We start from the raw sequence: 16404 nt of genomic DNA on the forward strand, positions 1-16404 counted from the left end.
CCGCCTGACAGGATCGGTAGGGCCTTGGTTTAGCATCTCATCCAACAAATGGCACTTCCTCATTGTGTCTGCCTGGATTAAATCTCAAACCTTTGGAAGTGGGGCTTAACCCCACAACAATCTGACTCAAAAATACAAGTTGAGGTCACGTGCTTGCAAATCTGGCTTGACTCTGGAGTGAGTTGTGTACGATTAGGGGCAAGCACTGATCATTTACAGCTCAGTCACAGTTGTGGACAATGTGATGTGACAAGTAAAGTCACCATAGTCCCAGATGACGATGGGCTGCTTTCCCCTTTGAGGGAAAGAGCTGACTGGTGGTGATTGAATCTGAGGGACACCACACCTCAGATGAGGTTGGGAAGGTGGGGCCTTCATGAATGACCTCAGCTGGTACGGGAATCGAACGCACGCTGTTGGCCTTGCTCTGCATCACGAATCAGCTGTCCAGTCAACTGAGCTAAACCAGCATTGTGCATGAATTCATCCATCCCCAGTGCCTTTTCCATTGTGTATTTGCAATAACAACTTGCATTTGTACATGCAGCTTACTAAATAAGCTTAGTGCCAAACAGTGCCACACAAAGCAACAACATTAGCTCGAAACAATACTTACAGAATAAGCATACTTTGATCTTGTCCTCCGAATTGGGGCCTCAGAAATACAAATTGCAGACCAAATCCTTGAGGAACTTACATTCTCACTTATTTGAGGTGACGACTGGAGCCAGTGACCTGCTTTAATTTTAACTCAACTTGTTCTATTCTCTGCCAACAAAGCTGCATTGCCCTTCCCAAGCTGCCCTGGCATGGCCATGACCTTCACTGGGCCTTAACATTATTAGGATCAATGGGTGTAGGCCCAGCCAAGATGTGATGGCAGGTTCCCTTCTCAGAAAGACATTAGGGAACCAGTTGGGTCTCAACAACAATCATTCTCAAGGCCACAAGTGACTACATTTATTGAATTCAAGTTCACAAATTTGCCGAGTGGGAGTTTTGGACTCGCAGGTAAGAATGTGAGAAATAGGAGGAGTAGGCCATTCAGCCTCTCGCACTTGCAATCATGGTTGATCTTCTACCATAGCAACCCCCCTATCCCTTGATTCTCTTTAACCTAAACATTCATTAATTCTGCACTCAAATCTACTCAATGACTGAACAGCCAAAGCTTTCAACGGTAGAATATCCAAAACTTCACAATCCTTTATGGGTGCAGACATTTATCCTCATCTCAGTGGTCAACTCCTTATTCAGAGATTGTTATCCCTAGTTCTTGACTTCCCAGATATCTCTTCAAACACCTTCCATTCTTCAAAATTAGAGGAAATATAGGACTGCATTTTTCTGCCCTACCTGCCACAAGATCGCCACAGTTGGGACCATGTAACGGTCCATTGAACTCAGGTGGGAATGTGTGGCCTCTAGGCTGGTGCGGCCGTAGAACCCTATTCATAGGCCCAGTCTACTTAATCTCTCCTCATAGGGCAATCTCTTCATTTCAGGAATCAGACTAGTGAACCTTCATCACATTAAAGCAAGTATGGATTCCTTAGGTAAGGAAATCAAAGCTGCACACATTACTCGAAGTGTGGTCTTACCAAGATCCTGGACAATTTTCTATTTATTTATTATTTTGTGGGATGTGGACGTCGCTGGCAAGGCCAGAATTTGTTGCCCATCCCTAATTGCCCTTCAACTGGGTGGTTTGCTGGTCCTTGTGCACCAGTCGCGGAAGGTAAGCATGTAGGTGCAGCAGGCAGTAAAGAAGGCAAATGGTATGTTGACTTTCATTGCGAGAGGTTTCGAGTACAGGAGCAAGATTGTGTTGTTGTAATTAAAAAGGGCCTTGGTGAGGCCATTCCTAGAATATAATGTACAGTTTTGTTCTCCTTTTCTGAGAAAGGATGTTCTTGTTCTCGAGGGAGAGCAGCGAAGGTTTACCAGGCTGATTCCGGAGATGGCGGGACTGACGTATGAGGAGAGATCGATTAGATTAGGATTGTTCTCGCTGGAGTTCAGAAGAATGAGGGGGGATCTCATAGAGACTTATAAAATTCTAACAGGACTAGACAGGGTCGATGCAGGGAGGATGTTCCCGATGGTGCGTGTGTCCAGAACCAAGGGTCACAGTCTAAGCATTCGAGGTAGACCATTTAGGACAGAGATGAGGAGACAGGCTAAGACAATGAATGGATTCAAGAGGCGGTTAGATATGGCACTTGAGGCGAATAGGATAAAGGGTTCTGGGGAGAAAGCAGGATTAGGCTATTGAGTTGGACAATCCAGCAGAGGGCAGTAGAACAGAGCTGCTGATTGGCTGTTGCGGGGGAAATTTGCATCCATGCATTGCGGTCACTGCATCCAGAAAGTGTACCTGAGCAAGACACCATAGGTGTTCAAGTCAAGGCAAGCATTCAGCAGAGGGCAGTAGAGTGGAGCTGCTGATTGGCTGTTGTGGGGAAAATTTGCATCCGTGCATTGCGGTCACTGCATCCAGAAAGTGCACCTGAGCAAGACACCCTAGGTGTTCAAGTCAAGGCAAGCATCCAGCAGAGGGCAGTAGAGCGGAGCTGCTGATTGGCTGTTGCGGGGAAAATTTCCATCCGTGCGTTGCGATCACTGCATCCAAAAGGTGGTTTGTGGAGGAGCTGTTGTCAAGTGACAGTTAAACCCAAAACACTTCTTCAGTGTTTCCCTCCCTACCTCCTCCTCTAACCAAAAAAGAAAGACAATCACTGTAAGGATCCCAGACGAGTAAAGATCAAGAGGGAGACTCGAGGGCAGGTAGAGGTAGAAAGAAGTTGAACCGTGGCGTCACAGCCTGCAGGTAAGTGATTGGCTGTGACTGGTAAGTAGTTTATCTTTTCCCTGAGGTGTTAACATGGGGGCGCAGTGGTTGCTGAGTGAGTGCTTACTGAGAAAGGGAGTACATTTTTTTTTTTTTAAACTTACTGTTGGGAGTGTATAAACGGCAGGAGATCCCAGACCCGTGTTATGCTCCTCTTGCACAATGTAGAAGTTCAGTAGACGCGGCCGATGCCCCTGACTGGGAATGTGGGAAGTGTGTCCAGCTGCAGCTCCTGTTAGACCGCATGACCGCTCTGGAGCTGCGGATGGACTCACTTTGGAGCATCCGCGATGCTGAGGAGGTCGTGGATAGCACGTTCAGTGAGTTGGTCACACCGCAGATTAGGATTGGTAAGGGAGACAGGGAATGGGTGACCAAAAGGCAGAGAAAGAACAGGAAGGCAGTGCAGGTGTCCCCTGCGGTCATCTCCCTCCAAAACAGGTATACCGTTTTGGATACTGTTGGGGGAGATGACTCACCAGGGGAAGGCAGTAGTAGCCAGGCTCATGGCACCGTGGCGGGCTCAGCTGCACAGAAGGGCGGGAAAAAGACTGGCATGGCTATAGTCATAGGGGATTCAATCGTAAGGGGAGTAGACAGCGTTTCTGTGGTCGAAAACGAGACTCCCGAATGGTATGTTGCCTCCCGGGTGCACGGGTCAGGGATGTCTCAGATCGGCTGCAGGACATACTGAAGGGGGAGGGTGAACAGCCAGTTGTCGTGGTGCATATAGGCACCAACGATATAGGTAAAAACGGGATGAGGTCCTACAATCAGAATTTAGGGAGTTAAGAGATAAGTTAAAAAGTAGGACCTCAAAGGTAGTAATCTCAGGATTGCTACCAGTGCCATGAGACAGTCAGAGTAGAAATTCAAGAATAGTCAGAATGAATATGTGGCTTGAGAGATGGTGCAGGAGGGAGGGGTTCAGATTTTTGGGACATTGGGACCGGTTCTGGGGGCGGTGGGACCATTACAAATCGGATGGTTTACACCTGGGCAGGACTGGAACCAATGTCCCAGGGGGTGCTTTTGCTAACATTGTTGGGGAGGTTTTAAACTAATGTGGCAGGGGGATGGGAACCAGATTAGGACGTTAGAGGTCAGTATAGAGGCAGCAACTAAAGCCAGTAAGGTACTAGATAATAAACTCAATGTGACTAAGGGGAAGAGTAGACAGGGAAGATATGATGAATACAAAGGGACAGGTGGTCTGAAGTGCATTTGTTTCAATGCGAGAAGTGTAGCAGGTAAGGCAGATGAATTTAGGGCTTGGATTAGTACCTGGGAATATGATGCTATTAGTATTACTGAGACTTGGTTGAGGGAAGGGCAAGACTGGCAACTAAATATCCCAGGGTATAGATGCTTCAGGAGGGATAGAGAGGGAGGCAAAAGGGGTGAAGAAGTTGCATTACTGGTCAGAGATTATATCACAGCTGTGTATTAAGGAGGGCACGATGGAGGATTTGAGCACTGAGGCAATATGTGTAGAGCTAAGAAATAGGAAGGGTGCAGTAACATTGTTGGGACTTTACTACAGGCTTTCTTTTTTGGTTAGAGGAGGAGGTAGGGAGGGAAACACTGAATATGTTTTGGGTTTAACTGTCACTAACTGTCACAAGCGAGCGTGAAGTAGAGGTACAAATATGTAGACAGATTATAGAAAAATGTAGGAGCAATAGAGTGGTCGTGATGGGAGATTTTTAATTCCCCAACATTGAATGGGACTCATGTAGTGTTGGAGGCGTAGATGGAGCAGAATTTGTAAGGAGCATCCAGGAGAGTTTTTGAGAGCAGTATGTAAATAGTCCAACTCGGGAAGGGGCCATACTGGACCTGGTATTGGGGAATGATCCCGGCCAGTGGTTAAAGTTTCAGTCGGTGAGTACTTTGGGAATAGAGATCACAATTCAGTAAGTTTTAGAATACTAATGGACAAAGACGAGAGTGGTCCGAAAAGAAGAGTGCTAAATTGGGGAAAGGCCAAGTATAACAAAATTCGGCAAGAGCTAGGGAATGTGGATTGGGAGCAGCTATTTAAGGGTAAATCCACATTTGAAATGTGGGAGTCTTTTAAGGAAAGGTTGATTAGAGTGCAGGACAGACATGTCCCTGTGAAAATGAGGGATAGAAATGGCAAGATTAGGTAACCATGGATGACGGGTGGAATTGTGAGTACAGCTAAGATGAAACAGGAAGCATACATAAGATCTAGGCGACTTAAAACTGATGAAGCTTTGGAGGAATATCGGGAAAGTAGGACAAATCTCAAACGCGCAATAAAGAGGGCTAAAAGGGGTCATGAAATATCTTTGGCTAACAGGGTTAAGGAAAATCCCAAAGCCTTTTATTCGTATATAAGGAGCAAGAGGGTAACTCGGGAAAGGATTGGCCCACTCAAAGACAAAAGAGGGAATTTATGCGTGGAGTCAGAGGAAATGGGTGAGATTCTTAATGAGTACGTTACGTACATAAAAAGCAAGAAGGTAGCCAGGGAAAGGGTTGGTCCACTGAAGGATAGACAAGGGAATCTATGTGTGGAGCCAGAGGAAATGGGCGAGGTACTAAATGAATACTTTGCATCAGTATTCACCAAAGAGAAGGAATTGATAGATGTCGAGTCTAGAGAAGGGTGTGTAGATAGCCTGGGTCACATTGAGATCCAAAAAGACGAGGTGTTGGGTGTCTTAAAAAATATTAAGGTGGATAAGTCCCCAGGGCCTGATGGGATCTACCCCAGAATACTGAAGGAGGCTGGAGAGGAAATTACTGAGGCCTTGACAGAAATCTTTGGATCCTCACTGTCTTCAGGTGATGTCCCGGAGAACTGGAGAATAGCCAATGTTGTTCCTCTGTTTAAGAAGGGTAGCAAGGATAATCCAGGGAACTACAGACGAGCCTTACTTCAGTGGTAGGGAAATTACTGGAGAGAATTCTTCGAGACAGGATCTACACCCATTTGGAAGCAAATGGACGTATTAGTGAGAGGCAGCATGGTTTTGTGAAGGGGAGGTCATGTCTCACTAACTTGATAGAGTTTTTCGAGGAGGTCACAAAGATGATTGATGCAGGTAGGGCAGTGGATGTTGTCTATATGGACTTCAGTAAGGCCTTTGACAAGGTCCCTCATGGTAGACTAGCACAAAAGGTGAAGTCACATGGGATCAGGGGTGAGCTGGCAAGGTGGATACAGAACTGGCTAGGGTCATAGAAGGCAGAGAGTAGCAATGGAAGGATGCTTTTCTAATTGGAGGGCTGTGGCCAGTGGTGTTCCGCAGGGATCAGTGCTGGGACCTTTGCTGTTTGTAGTATATATAAATGATTTGGAGGAAAATGTAACTGGTCTGATTAGTAGGTTTGCAGACGACACAAAAGTTAGTGGAATTGCGGATAGCGATGAGGACTGTCAGAGGATACAGCAGGATTTAGATTGTTTGGAGACTTGGGCGGAGAGATGGCAGATGGAGTTTAATCCGGACAAATGTGAGGTAATGCATTTTGGAAGGTCTAATGCAGGTTGGGAATATACAGTGAATGGTAGAACCCTCAAGAGTATTGAAAGTCAGAGAGATCTAGGAGTACAGGTCCACAAGTCACTGAAAGGGGCAACAGGTGGAGAAGGTAGTCAAGAAGGCATACGGCATGCTTGCCTTCATTGGCTGGGCATTGAGCATAAGAATTGGCAAGTCATGTTGCAGCTGTATAGAACCTTAGTTAGGCCACACTTGGAGTATAGTGTTCAATTCTGGTCGCCACACTACCAGGAGGATGTGGAGGCTTTAGGGAGGGTGCAGAAGAGATTTACCAGAATGTTGCCTGGTATGGAGGGCATTAGCTATGAGGCGCGGTTGAATAAACTCGGTTTGTTCTCACTGGAACGACGGAGGTTGAGGGGCGACTTGATCGAGGTATACAAAATTATGAGGGGCATAGACAGAGTGGATAGTCAGAGGCTTTTCCCCAGGGTAGAGGGGTCAATTACTAGGGGGCATAGGTTTAAGGTGAGAAGGGCAAGGTTTAGAGTAGATGTACGAGGCAGGTTTTTTTTACACAGAGGGTAGTGGGTGCCTGGAACTCGCTACCGGAGGTGGTGGTGGAAGCAGGGACGATAGTGACATTTAAGGGGCATCTTGACAAATACATGAATAGGATGGGAATAGAGGGATACAGACCCAGGAAGTGTAGAAGATTGTAGTTTAGTCGGGCAGCATGGTCAGCACGGGCTTGGAGGGCCGAAGGGCCTGTTCCTGTGCTGTACATTTCTTTGTTCTTTGTTCTAGTACTTTGCATCGGTATTCACCAAGGAGCGGGACATGACGGATGTTGAGGCTAGGGATAAATGTTTAAATACTCTAGGTCAAGTCAGCATAAGAAAGGGGGAGGTTTTGGGTATTCTAAAAGGCATTAAGGTGGACAAGTCCCCAGGTCCGGATGGGATCTATCCCAGGTTACTGAGGGAAGCGAGGGAAGAAATAGCTGGGGCCTTAACAAATATCTTTGCAGCATCCTTGAGCACGGGTGAGGTCCCAGAAGACTGGAGAATTGCTAATGTTGTCCCTTTGTTTGAGAAGGGTAGCAGCGATAATCCAGGGAATTATAGACCCGTGAGCTTTACGTCAGTGGTAGACAAACTGTTGGAGAAGATACTGAGGCATAGTATCTATTCACATTTGGAAGAAAATAGACTTATCAGTGATAGGCAGCATGGTTTTGTGTAGGGAAGGTCATGTCTTACAAACCTAATCGAATTTTTTGAGGAAGTGACAAAGTTAATTGATGAGGGAAGGGCTGTAGATGACATGGATTTCAGTAAGGCGTTTGATAAAGTTTCCCATGGCAGTTGATGGAAAAAGTGAAGTCGTATGGGGTTCAGGGTGTACTAGCTAGATGGTTAAAGAACTGGCTGGGCAACAGGAGACAGAGAGTATTGGTGGAAGGAAGTGTCTGAAAATGGAGAAAGGTGACTAGTGGTGTTCCAAAGAGATCTGTGCTCGGACCACTGTTGTTTGTGATATACATAAATGATCTGGACGAAAGTACAGGTGATCTGATTAGCAAGTTTGCAGATGATACTAAGATTGGTGGAGTTGCAGATAGCGAGGAGGATTGTCAGAGAATACAGCAAAATATAGATAGATTGGAGAGTTGGGCAGAGAAATTTAAGATGGAGTTCAATCCAGGCAAATGCGAAGTGATGCATTTTGGAAGATGTAATTCAAGAGCGGACTGTACGGTCAATGGAAGAGTCCTTGGGAAAATTGATGTGCAGAGAGATCTGGTGGGAGTTCAGGTCCATTGTACCCAGAAGGTGGCAACGCAGGTCGATAGAGTGGTCAAGAAAGCATACAGCATGCTTGCCTTCAAAGAACGGGGTATTGAGTACAAGAGTCGGCAGGTCATGTTACAGTTGTATAGGACTTTGGTTAGGCCACATTTGCGTGCATTTCTGGTCGGCACATTACCAGAAGGATGTGGATGCTTTAGAGAGGGTGCAGAGGAGGTTAACCAAGATGTTGCCTGGTATGGAGGGTGCTAGCTATGAAGAAAGGTTGAGTAGGTTAGGATTGTTTTCGTTGGAAAGACGGAGGTTATGGGGGGACCTGATTGAGGTCTACAAAATTATGAGAGGTATGGACAGGGTGGATAGCAACAAGCTTTTTCCAAGAGTGGGGGTGTCAATTACAAGGGGTCACGTTTTCAAGGTGAGAGGGGGAAAGTTTAAGGGAGATGTGCTTGGAAAGCTTTTTACGCAGAGGGTTGTGGGTGCCTGGAACGCTTTGCCAGTGGAGGTGGTAGAGACGGGCACGATAGCATCATTTAAGATGCATCTAGACAGATATATGAACGGGCGGGGAACAGGGGGAAGTAGATCCTTGGAAAATAGAAGACAGGTTTAGATAAAGGATCTGTATCGGCGCAGGCTGGGAGGGCCGAAGGGCCTGTTCCTGTGCTGTAATTTTCTTTGATCAGCCATGATCGTGACGAATGGCGGAGCAGGCTCGAAGGGCCGAATGGCCTCCTCCTGCTCTTATCTTCGATTTTTCTATATTTCAGAGGTCAGTTAAGAGTCAACCATATTGCTTGTAGGCCAGACCAGGTAAGGAATGCACGTCTCCAGATGGGCCTTTACAACAATTGATGATGTTTGTCGCCATCAACATTACTAGGTTTATTATTACTTTGATTTAAATTCCACCAGTTGTTGTGGTGGGATTTGAACCCTTGTCCCCTAGGAGATGAACCTGGGCCTCTGGATTACTAGTCCAATTACCACAATGCCACCAACTTCCCTCTTGCAAAATGGCTTCTTTACTCTTACCCTCCAGTCGCCTTGGAATAAAGGGTAACAACTTTGGTGTTTGAGGGTTTTGGCAAAGGTTGGTATCATGACCGGTACAGGCTTGGGAGGGCCGAAGGGCCTGTTCCTGTGCTGTATTGTACTTTGTTCTTCACATATCAGTTGCTTTTCTAACTGCTTGTTGTGCCTGCATGTTGATGTTCTATGATTCATGTACAAGATCAGGCTGTTCACTACGTACAACACAATTTGCCAGTCCCTGACCATTTAGAAAATATTCTGATTTTCTATCTTTCCTACTATCACATAGGCTTTCCACATCCCTTGTCAGCCTCTTTGCATCTTCTTCATGCTTGTTTTCCTGTCTGAGTTTTTACTCTCAGTTAACCTGGGCACATTACACTCATCTCATCTAAGCCATCCTTTATACTAGTTAAGGTCAAGGTATCTTTCAGATTTCATAAGCTGACCAGAAGAAAGCTATAGAAAGGTACTGATTGCTCCCAATGAGGAGTCATCATCCAGAGTTAACTCTAAATGGCAGAGCAGACTCAAAGGGCCGAATGGTCACCTTCTGCTCCAGACTGTTCTCACTCAAAAATATCATTCAAAGACTTTATTTCCTTGACCCATGATGACCACTGTCTCTTTTGTGGTGTGATTGTACTTACTCTAGCTGGTCAATGTTCACACACATGAGGGGGACTTCCGTGCTACAGCGTTGGTGGAACTTATATCCACATGTCTGACAACGGAAACCCTGGAACAGCAGTTTGCGGCAAAAATCACAGAACGCCAGCGTGAAAAAAGTCTTTCGCACCTGAAAGGGGAAATAATAAAAGTTATATACTGACAGGAGATAGATCCAGATGTGATCAATTCAACATATCTGTCACTGGAGTCAGTGTTGAGGTCAGTTTTATATGAAGGTAATGTTGCCATATTCCCAGGTGGCTGCTTTCCCCATTGAGGGGAGAGAGTTGACTGGTGGTGGTTTAACCCGAGGATCGCCACACGTCAGTTGAGGGCCAAGGTTGAGAAGGCAGGGCCTTCATGAATAACCTCAGCCAGTACAGTAATTGAACCCATGCTGCTGGCCTAGTTCTGCATCACAAACCAGCTGTCTAGCCCACTGAGCGAATATGTTAGACATTTAGCTGCTATTGTATAAAGAGTCAAAGGTTCTTCTCCTTTTCACAAACACATTTATTTCACTTCAACAGACTCTGCACAAAACTCTATCTTCACATCACCTGACACAAAGGCCACCTGAAGCCGCTTTACATATCAGTGTCAATTATTGGATACTTAACATAAATGAGACACCTAATTGCAGTGTCTCTTAACCCATTACTTAACAGTCGCCCCTTCCTTGCAGAAAAAAAATAATTAGGTGAAAACAAAATTACAAGAAACTCAAAAACACACATGCAATTTCCCCCCTTTTCTTTTTTTTCCTCATTTTTTTTTTTAAAGAAAAAAAGTCACAGAAACAGGCGTCCTTCATTAACAATATCCAAAAGTTTCTGTGAACTAGCCCCCGTTTTTTGTAAAACAGTCTGACAATTGATAGCTACTGTCGACCCATTTAATTTTTGCTATTTCCCCTCTGCTTAAAACTTGCGATGTCTATCCTTAACCTTTTTGCATTGACACTTTTTGTAGAGTGCACATTTTCCCACAGGGATTTATTGTCAGTGTGACATGCAATAGGTATATTACCCAAATCCCCTAATCCCAAAATTTCTGTCAATATCTGAGATATATAAAAGGCCATATCCACCTCCTCTACAAGGCTTAACATCTCAGCAGCCAAGTGCTTTTGACAACTCTCCTTATTTTCTTTGTTTCCCACACAAGAGGGCAACATTTACCATTGTTACCCAAAAGGAAAATTATAAAACCTCCTGCGCTTGAAACCCTATCACATAAATTTGCATAGGACGCATCGCTATAAACCATGAGTTTCAAGTGCCTACGGTCACTTAAAACCAGGAACCTCAAAACACACTCCTGCATTTTTAGTTTGACCAACGCTTATTAGGTCTTCCACTTTGTGATAGTTAGAGGCTTTTTCCTGGATAGTCAGAGGCTTTTTCTTGGATAGTCAGAGGCTTTTTCCCAGGGTAGAGGGGTCAATTACTAGGGGACATAGGTTTAAGGTGCGAGGGGCAAGGTTTAGATGAGATGTACGAGGCACGTTTTTATACACAGAGGGTAGTGGGTGCCTGGAACTCGCTGCCGGAGGAGGTGGTGGAAGCAGGGACGATAGTGACATTTAAGGGGCATCTTGACAAATACATGAATAGGATGGGAATAGAGGGATATGGACCCAGGAAGTGTAGAAGAGTTTAGTTTGGATGGGCAGCATGGTCAGCACGGGCTTGGAGGGCCGAAGGGCCTGTTCCTGTGCTGTACTTTTCTTTGTTCTTTGGGATCATTCATTTTTGTACTCACCTCTAAGACATCAAAACTCACGTCCGGTCTAGTCTGTCTACCTAACCAATTTGGTTGCCCAATTAAACTTCGCAGTTGCTCTTTTTCCATCTTTGAAACCATTGCGTCTTTTTTGAAACCCGGCTACGACTAATTGCTATTGGGCTGATGCTTTCCAAATAAGATTGCTGACGTAAAGTTGCCCCTAACGTAGTCTGTCCGATTTCCAGTCCAATATATTTAAATGCACCGGAAGCCTGACTTCAAACCCTGAATTCTTTCCTCAACCGAGATTACAATACCTTCGAAATCACTAGTGCCACCCCACAAAAAATCATCGACATGCATCATAAAGATGCCACAAAGATTTCCATTATAGTGCCAGTAAAACATTGCCGGATCTGCTTCCAACTGGCAACAGCCTAACTTTAACAAAACTGACCTTACCGAAAAGTACCAGACTCTAGACGCATCATTCAATCCATATACACATTTGTTCAACTTCCAGAGTACCCCTTCGGTGTTAGCTGCCTCTTTAGGAGGACAGAGAAAAATGTTTCTCTGGAGCTGATGCCCCTGCAAAAAGGCAGCTTTTATATCTATAGATTTGCATTCCCATGCCTTTGTGGCTAATAAAGCCAAGAACATCTCTAAAATAACCTTTCCTGCCGCAGGTGAATCTACCCTTAAATCCTGATCATCCAAGTTTTCTTCAAATCCCCTTGCCACAAGCTTGGCCTTTGCCTTGTAAGTTCCATCCAGAAGAACCCTTTCCGTGCAAATCCATCTGTGGGATAGAGCTCTTTGTCCCCTATCTGGTACTTCCGTGGATACCCCAAATTCACACCAACTATGTAGTTCCTGCTGTTTGGCATCTTTGATAACTTTTTCATCTAATTTATTGGAAGCCACCAAAATCTCACGTGCATGTGGGCTTCTACTCCTATTAGTATTCACAGTTCGTAGTTCCGAGATCTTGATAAACTACGTCCCCTCTCCCGCCTGGTATCTCGTTCAGTACTGCTACTGCTTGATCTATCCCTTCTGATATGGGATGTCCTTTCAATAGTTCTCGACCTTTTCCTGCGGGCCTCTTCACTATCCGATGTACTATCTGAACTGGCACTGCGTTTCTGTGCCCTCCATTTTTGAACTTCGCGTTCCCAATCCATTGTCTTGACTCCCTCCCCTGAATTCTGTACAGTCAGCCAATGTTTATACTTTCCAGTGGCCTTCCCTGTTCTACTAATAACAGTTGCATCCTCCATTGACTAGACCCTTCAGGCAAGTATGTCACTTTTGTACCAACTTTTGGCAGTTGTCCTTTCAGAAAAATGGCCTGTTCTAATTCATCAGACGTGTTGCGTTCCTCTACAGAAACCCTGTCTACATCAGTTAACTGGTCCTCATAGTTCTGTAACACGTGCGTACCAGATGACTCTGGTTCCTCGTCATGTCTGTCTGCTCTGCCTAAATTTGAAAATTTGTAATCTGTACCCATTATCCTTGATGAATGTACCCTAACAGTTTGATTGCCATGTTGCAAAATAATTGTTTTGCCGTCTATGCCTATGATCTTCCCTGGGCCTTTCCATTCATTAAAATTGTCTCTCTTATAGTATACTATGTCTCCTTGCTGAAAAACGATATCTGATGGCCGTACATTATGTCTTAAAGCTCTGCGAATTCTTTCAGAGACTTCTGCTTCCAAAAAAGCTTTTCTACTGCTATGTAATGCAATTAAATGCTCAGCAAAGGCAGAGCTAATTGTAGTCCCTTCCCAAGCTGGAGGCTGATCATCTAAATTGGACGGAATTTTAGGATTTCTACCAAACACTAATTGATAGGGACTATAGCCCCCATCCATCTGCAATGAATTCTTTGCATGTACCGCCCATGCTAAAGCTGAATTTAGCTTGCAGTTTGGTCTATCTGGCAAAGTTTTCCAGAGCATGTTATCTATTAATGCATGGTTTCTTTCACACACACCATTACTAAATGGGCTTTCTGCAGCCGTATTCATAACTGTGAGATTCACATTTTCACACATATCCCTAAACCCATCATTTGCAAATTCTCCCCCATTGTCCGTAAAGAATTTTGCCGGTGGGCCCATTCCTGTCCCTATCCATTTTATCGGTTACTATCGGTCGTGCTGGTGTCCTTCTGTACTTCCTACAAACTTCACAGCGATCACGAACTTGTTCTATCAATTTAGTATAGTCTTCATCCCTTACCCCTGCATTCTTTAATAAATGATTACGCCTCCAAGGAGACGGATACGCAAATTGCCTATGCAGTTTTAATACAACAAGCTTTTTATCAGCTAAAGTCCCATTTTCAACTGCCATTAACACATCCTTAACAACTGTACTTGAAATATTATTTGTCAGTAATGGAATACAATAGTGTCTCGACTGTGTAAATTGTACGTCCACCGTCTTTCCAAAAACTGTTGCCTTATCCTGTTCCATATCCAGTTTCATGTGTGCTTTCTTCATCGACGGTCTGCTCAGGTATCTCACTTGATACAACATCTGTGCTAATGAAATGATTCACTCCGGCAAAATTGCAAGGGATCACCACTCTTTTCAGCGACTTCAGAGTATTATCATCCCCTAACCTGAAACTTATGGAACTTTCAAATTCCTTAACCTTGTTACGATTTTCAGCATTCAAGGAGTCCAGGTAACATTTTAACCAGTCAATTCCACACACAGTAGATGTGCAGCCACTGTCCAATACAGCGCAATTGAAGGATTCTGCAACGAACACCCTCATTACCGGAGTAAAACTGCTTGTTAATAGGACAATGCCTTCTTTCTGGTCACTATCCTTTTCCTCTTCTGACTCTTCTGTATCATGTGTCGCTTCAAACACTCTATTATAACGTGTTGGACAGTTGAAAGCATAATGGTATTGAGAGTCATATCAAAAACATCGATTTATTATACCCCGGGCATTTCTGGGGTTCATCTTCCTATTGTAGGTTCTAACTGGGTTTCGGTCTTCATAATGTCCGGGTCCCGATCTCCTTCTATAGTCTTGGAACCTGTTTGTAGCCATGCGATTTCACCATCCTGTTAGTAGTGTATCTTCCATATTCTGCTTAATTGCAGACTGACCTATTTGTGTCATCAGAGCCATCATAATCAAATGTTTCCCAAGAAACTTTTTTAAAGCTTCTGTCATCTGATCGAACAAGGTATCCTTATCCGCAAACTGAACTCCTGTCAAAAGCAGGAGCCTATCCATGTTGCTCACTCTAACACAGTCAAGTAATTTAAAGGCCAACACAGACTGTGGAAATTCCAGGTTGTGTTTCTGCAGCCTTTTATATAGTCTGCCAAATTCCATTATATAGTCTTCCATGGAGAATTCCTCTATTGTCCGGAGCCAATATCCGACCATGCTTCATATGCACTTAACAAGTCATCCTTTTTATAAATCTTATCCATATAATGTAATAGAGTCTCCAGACCTTCTTCTGAGTCTAACTCTTCCAATTCCAGCTCAGAAAACACTTTGCTTCGGATTTTACTGTCATAAGGTAGAGAAAGAGCCAATGCCGTACCTTGTTTTCTCTTTCCCAAGGCAGTTACCTTAGTCCACATAACTACTGCACTTCTCCATTGGTCGTACGGTCACCTTTCAGAAAACAAGGGGGGATAGTCATATCTGGCCATCTTTATCCTAGGTTCAGCCATATAATCTTTTTTTTTCTTTTCACTCACTCCTTGGTTTGGTCTGGGAAAGTTGGATCTTTCAACCCTTCACATTTGCACAGCAACCATCCTCTGCTACCATTTGTTAGATGTTTAGCTGCTATTGTATAAAGAGTCAAAGGTTCTTCTCCTTTTCAGGAGTCCAGGTAACATTTTAACCAGTCAATTCCACACACAGATGTGCAGCCACTGTCCAATACAGCGCAATTGAAGGATGTTTACCTTTATTTCACTTTAACAGACTCTGAACAAAACTCTATCTTCACATCACCTGACTCAAAGGCCACCTGAAGCCTCTTTACATATCAATGTCAATTATTGGATACTTAACATAAATGAGACAACTAATTGGAATGTTTCTTAACCATTACTTAACATATAGGATGCATTGCATGATTAAATTGGGGCCTGCGTTAATTAAATCTTTATTCTTTTGCAGAGAGGGACAGAGTGTAGAGACAGGTTCAAAGGAGACACATGGCTGTCCAAAACTGCCATCACTGCTTATTCAGCCATTTCATGTTTAACAACATGTGATCAGACACCATCTCTATGTTGTCATTGAGATTTCAGTAAATGCTCATCCAAAAAAAATTATTTAATGGAACGTCAGCTTCACTGGTAGGCCAGCATTTGTTGCTACCTCTAACTATCCTCGGGAAGGTGGTGGTGAGCTGCCTTCTTGAACTGCTGCAGTCGAAGTGGTGTAGGTACACCCACAGTGCTGTTAGGGAGGGTGTTCCAGGATTTTGACCCAGCGACGGTGAAGGAATGGCGGAATACTTCCAAGTCAGGGTGGTGAGTGATTTGGAGGGAAACCTGCAGCTTGCGGTGTTCCCATGCGTCTGCTGTCCTTCTGGATGTAGAGGCCACAGGTTCAGGTGCCGTCGAAAGAGCCTTGGTGAATTGTTGCAGTGCATCTTGTCGATGGTGCACACGCTGCTATTGTGTGTCGGCGGTGGAGGGAGTGAATGTTGAAGGTAGTGGATGGATGCCAATCAAGCAGGCTGCTTCATCCTGGATGGTGTCGAGCTTCTTGAGTGTTGTTGAAGCTGCACTCATCCAGGCAAGTGGAGAGTATTCCATCACAC

The 16404-nt window shown here is 44.5% G+C and overlaps 1 protein-coding gene across 4 annotated transcripts in view; it reads right to left on the reverse strand.

Moving 5' to 3' along the window:
* Positions 1–16404, reverse strand: part of braf (B-Raf proto-oncogene, serine/threonine kinase) — a 202240-nt gene that overhangs the window by 95884 nt on the left and 89952 nt on the right. For all 4 annotated transcript variants that reach the window (XM_072484234.1, XM_072484233.1, XM_072484232.1 and 1 more), the window contains exon 6: positions 9824–9972. In XM_072484234.1, coding sequence (XP_072340335.1) covers positions 9824–9972 — 149 coding nt within the window. The remainder of the gene's footprint in view (positions 1–9823; positions 9973–16404) is intronic.

The sequence above is a fragment of the Scyliorhinus torazame genome, chromosome 19 (assembly GCF_047496885.1).
Source record: "Scyliorhinus torazame isolate Kashiwa2021f chromosome 19, sScyTor2.1, whole genome shotgun sequence".
NCBI classification, from domain to species: domain Eukaryota; kingdom Metazoa; phylum Chordata; class Chondrichthyes; order Carcharhiniformes; family Scyliorhinidae; genus Scyliorhinus; species Scyliorhinus torazame.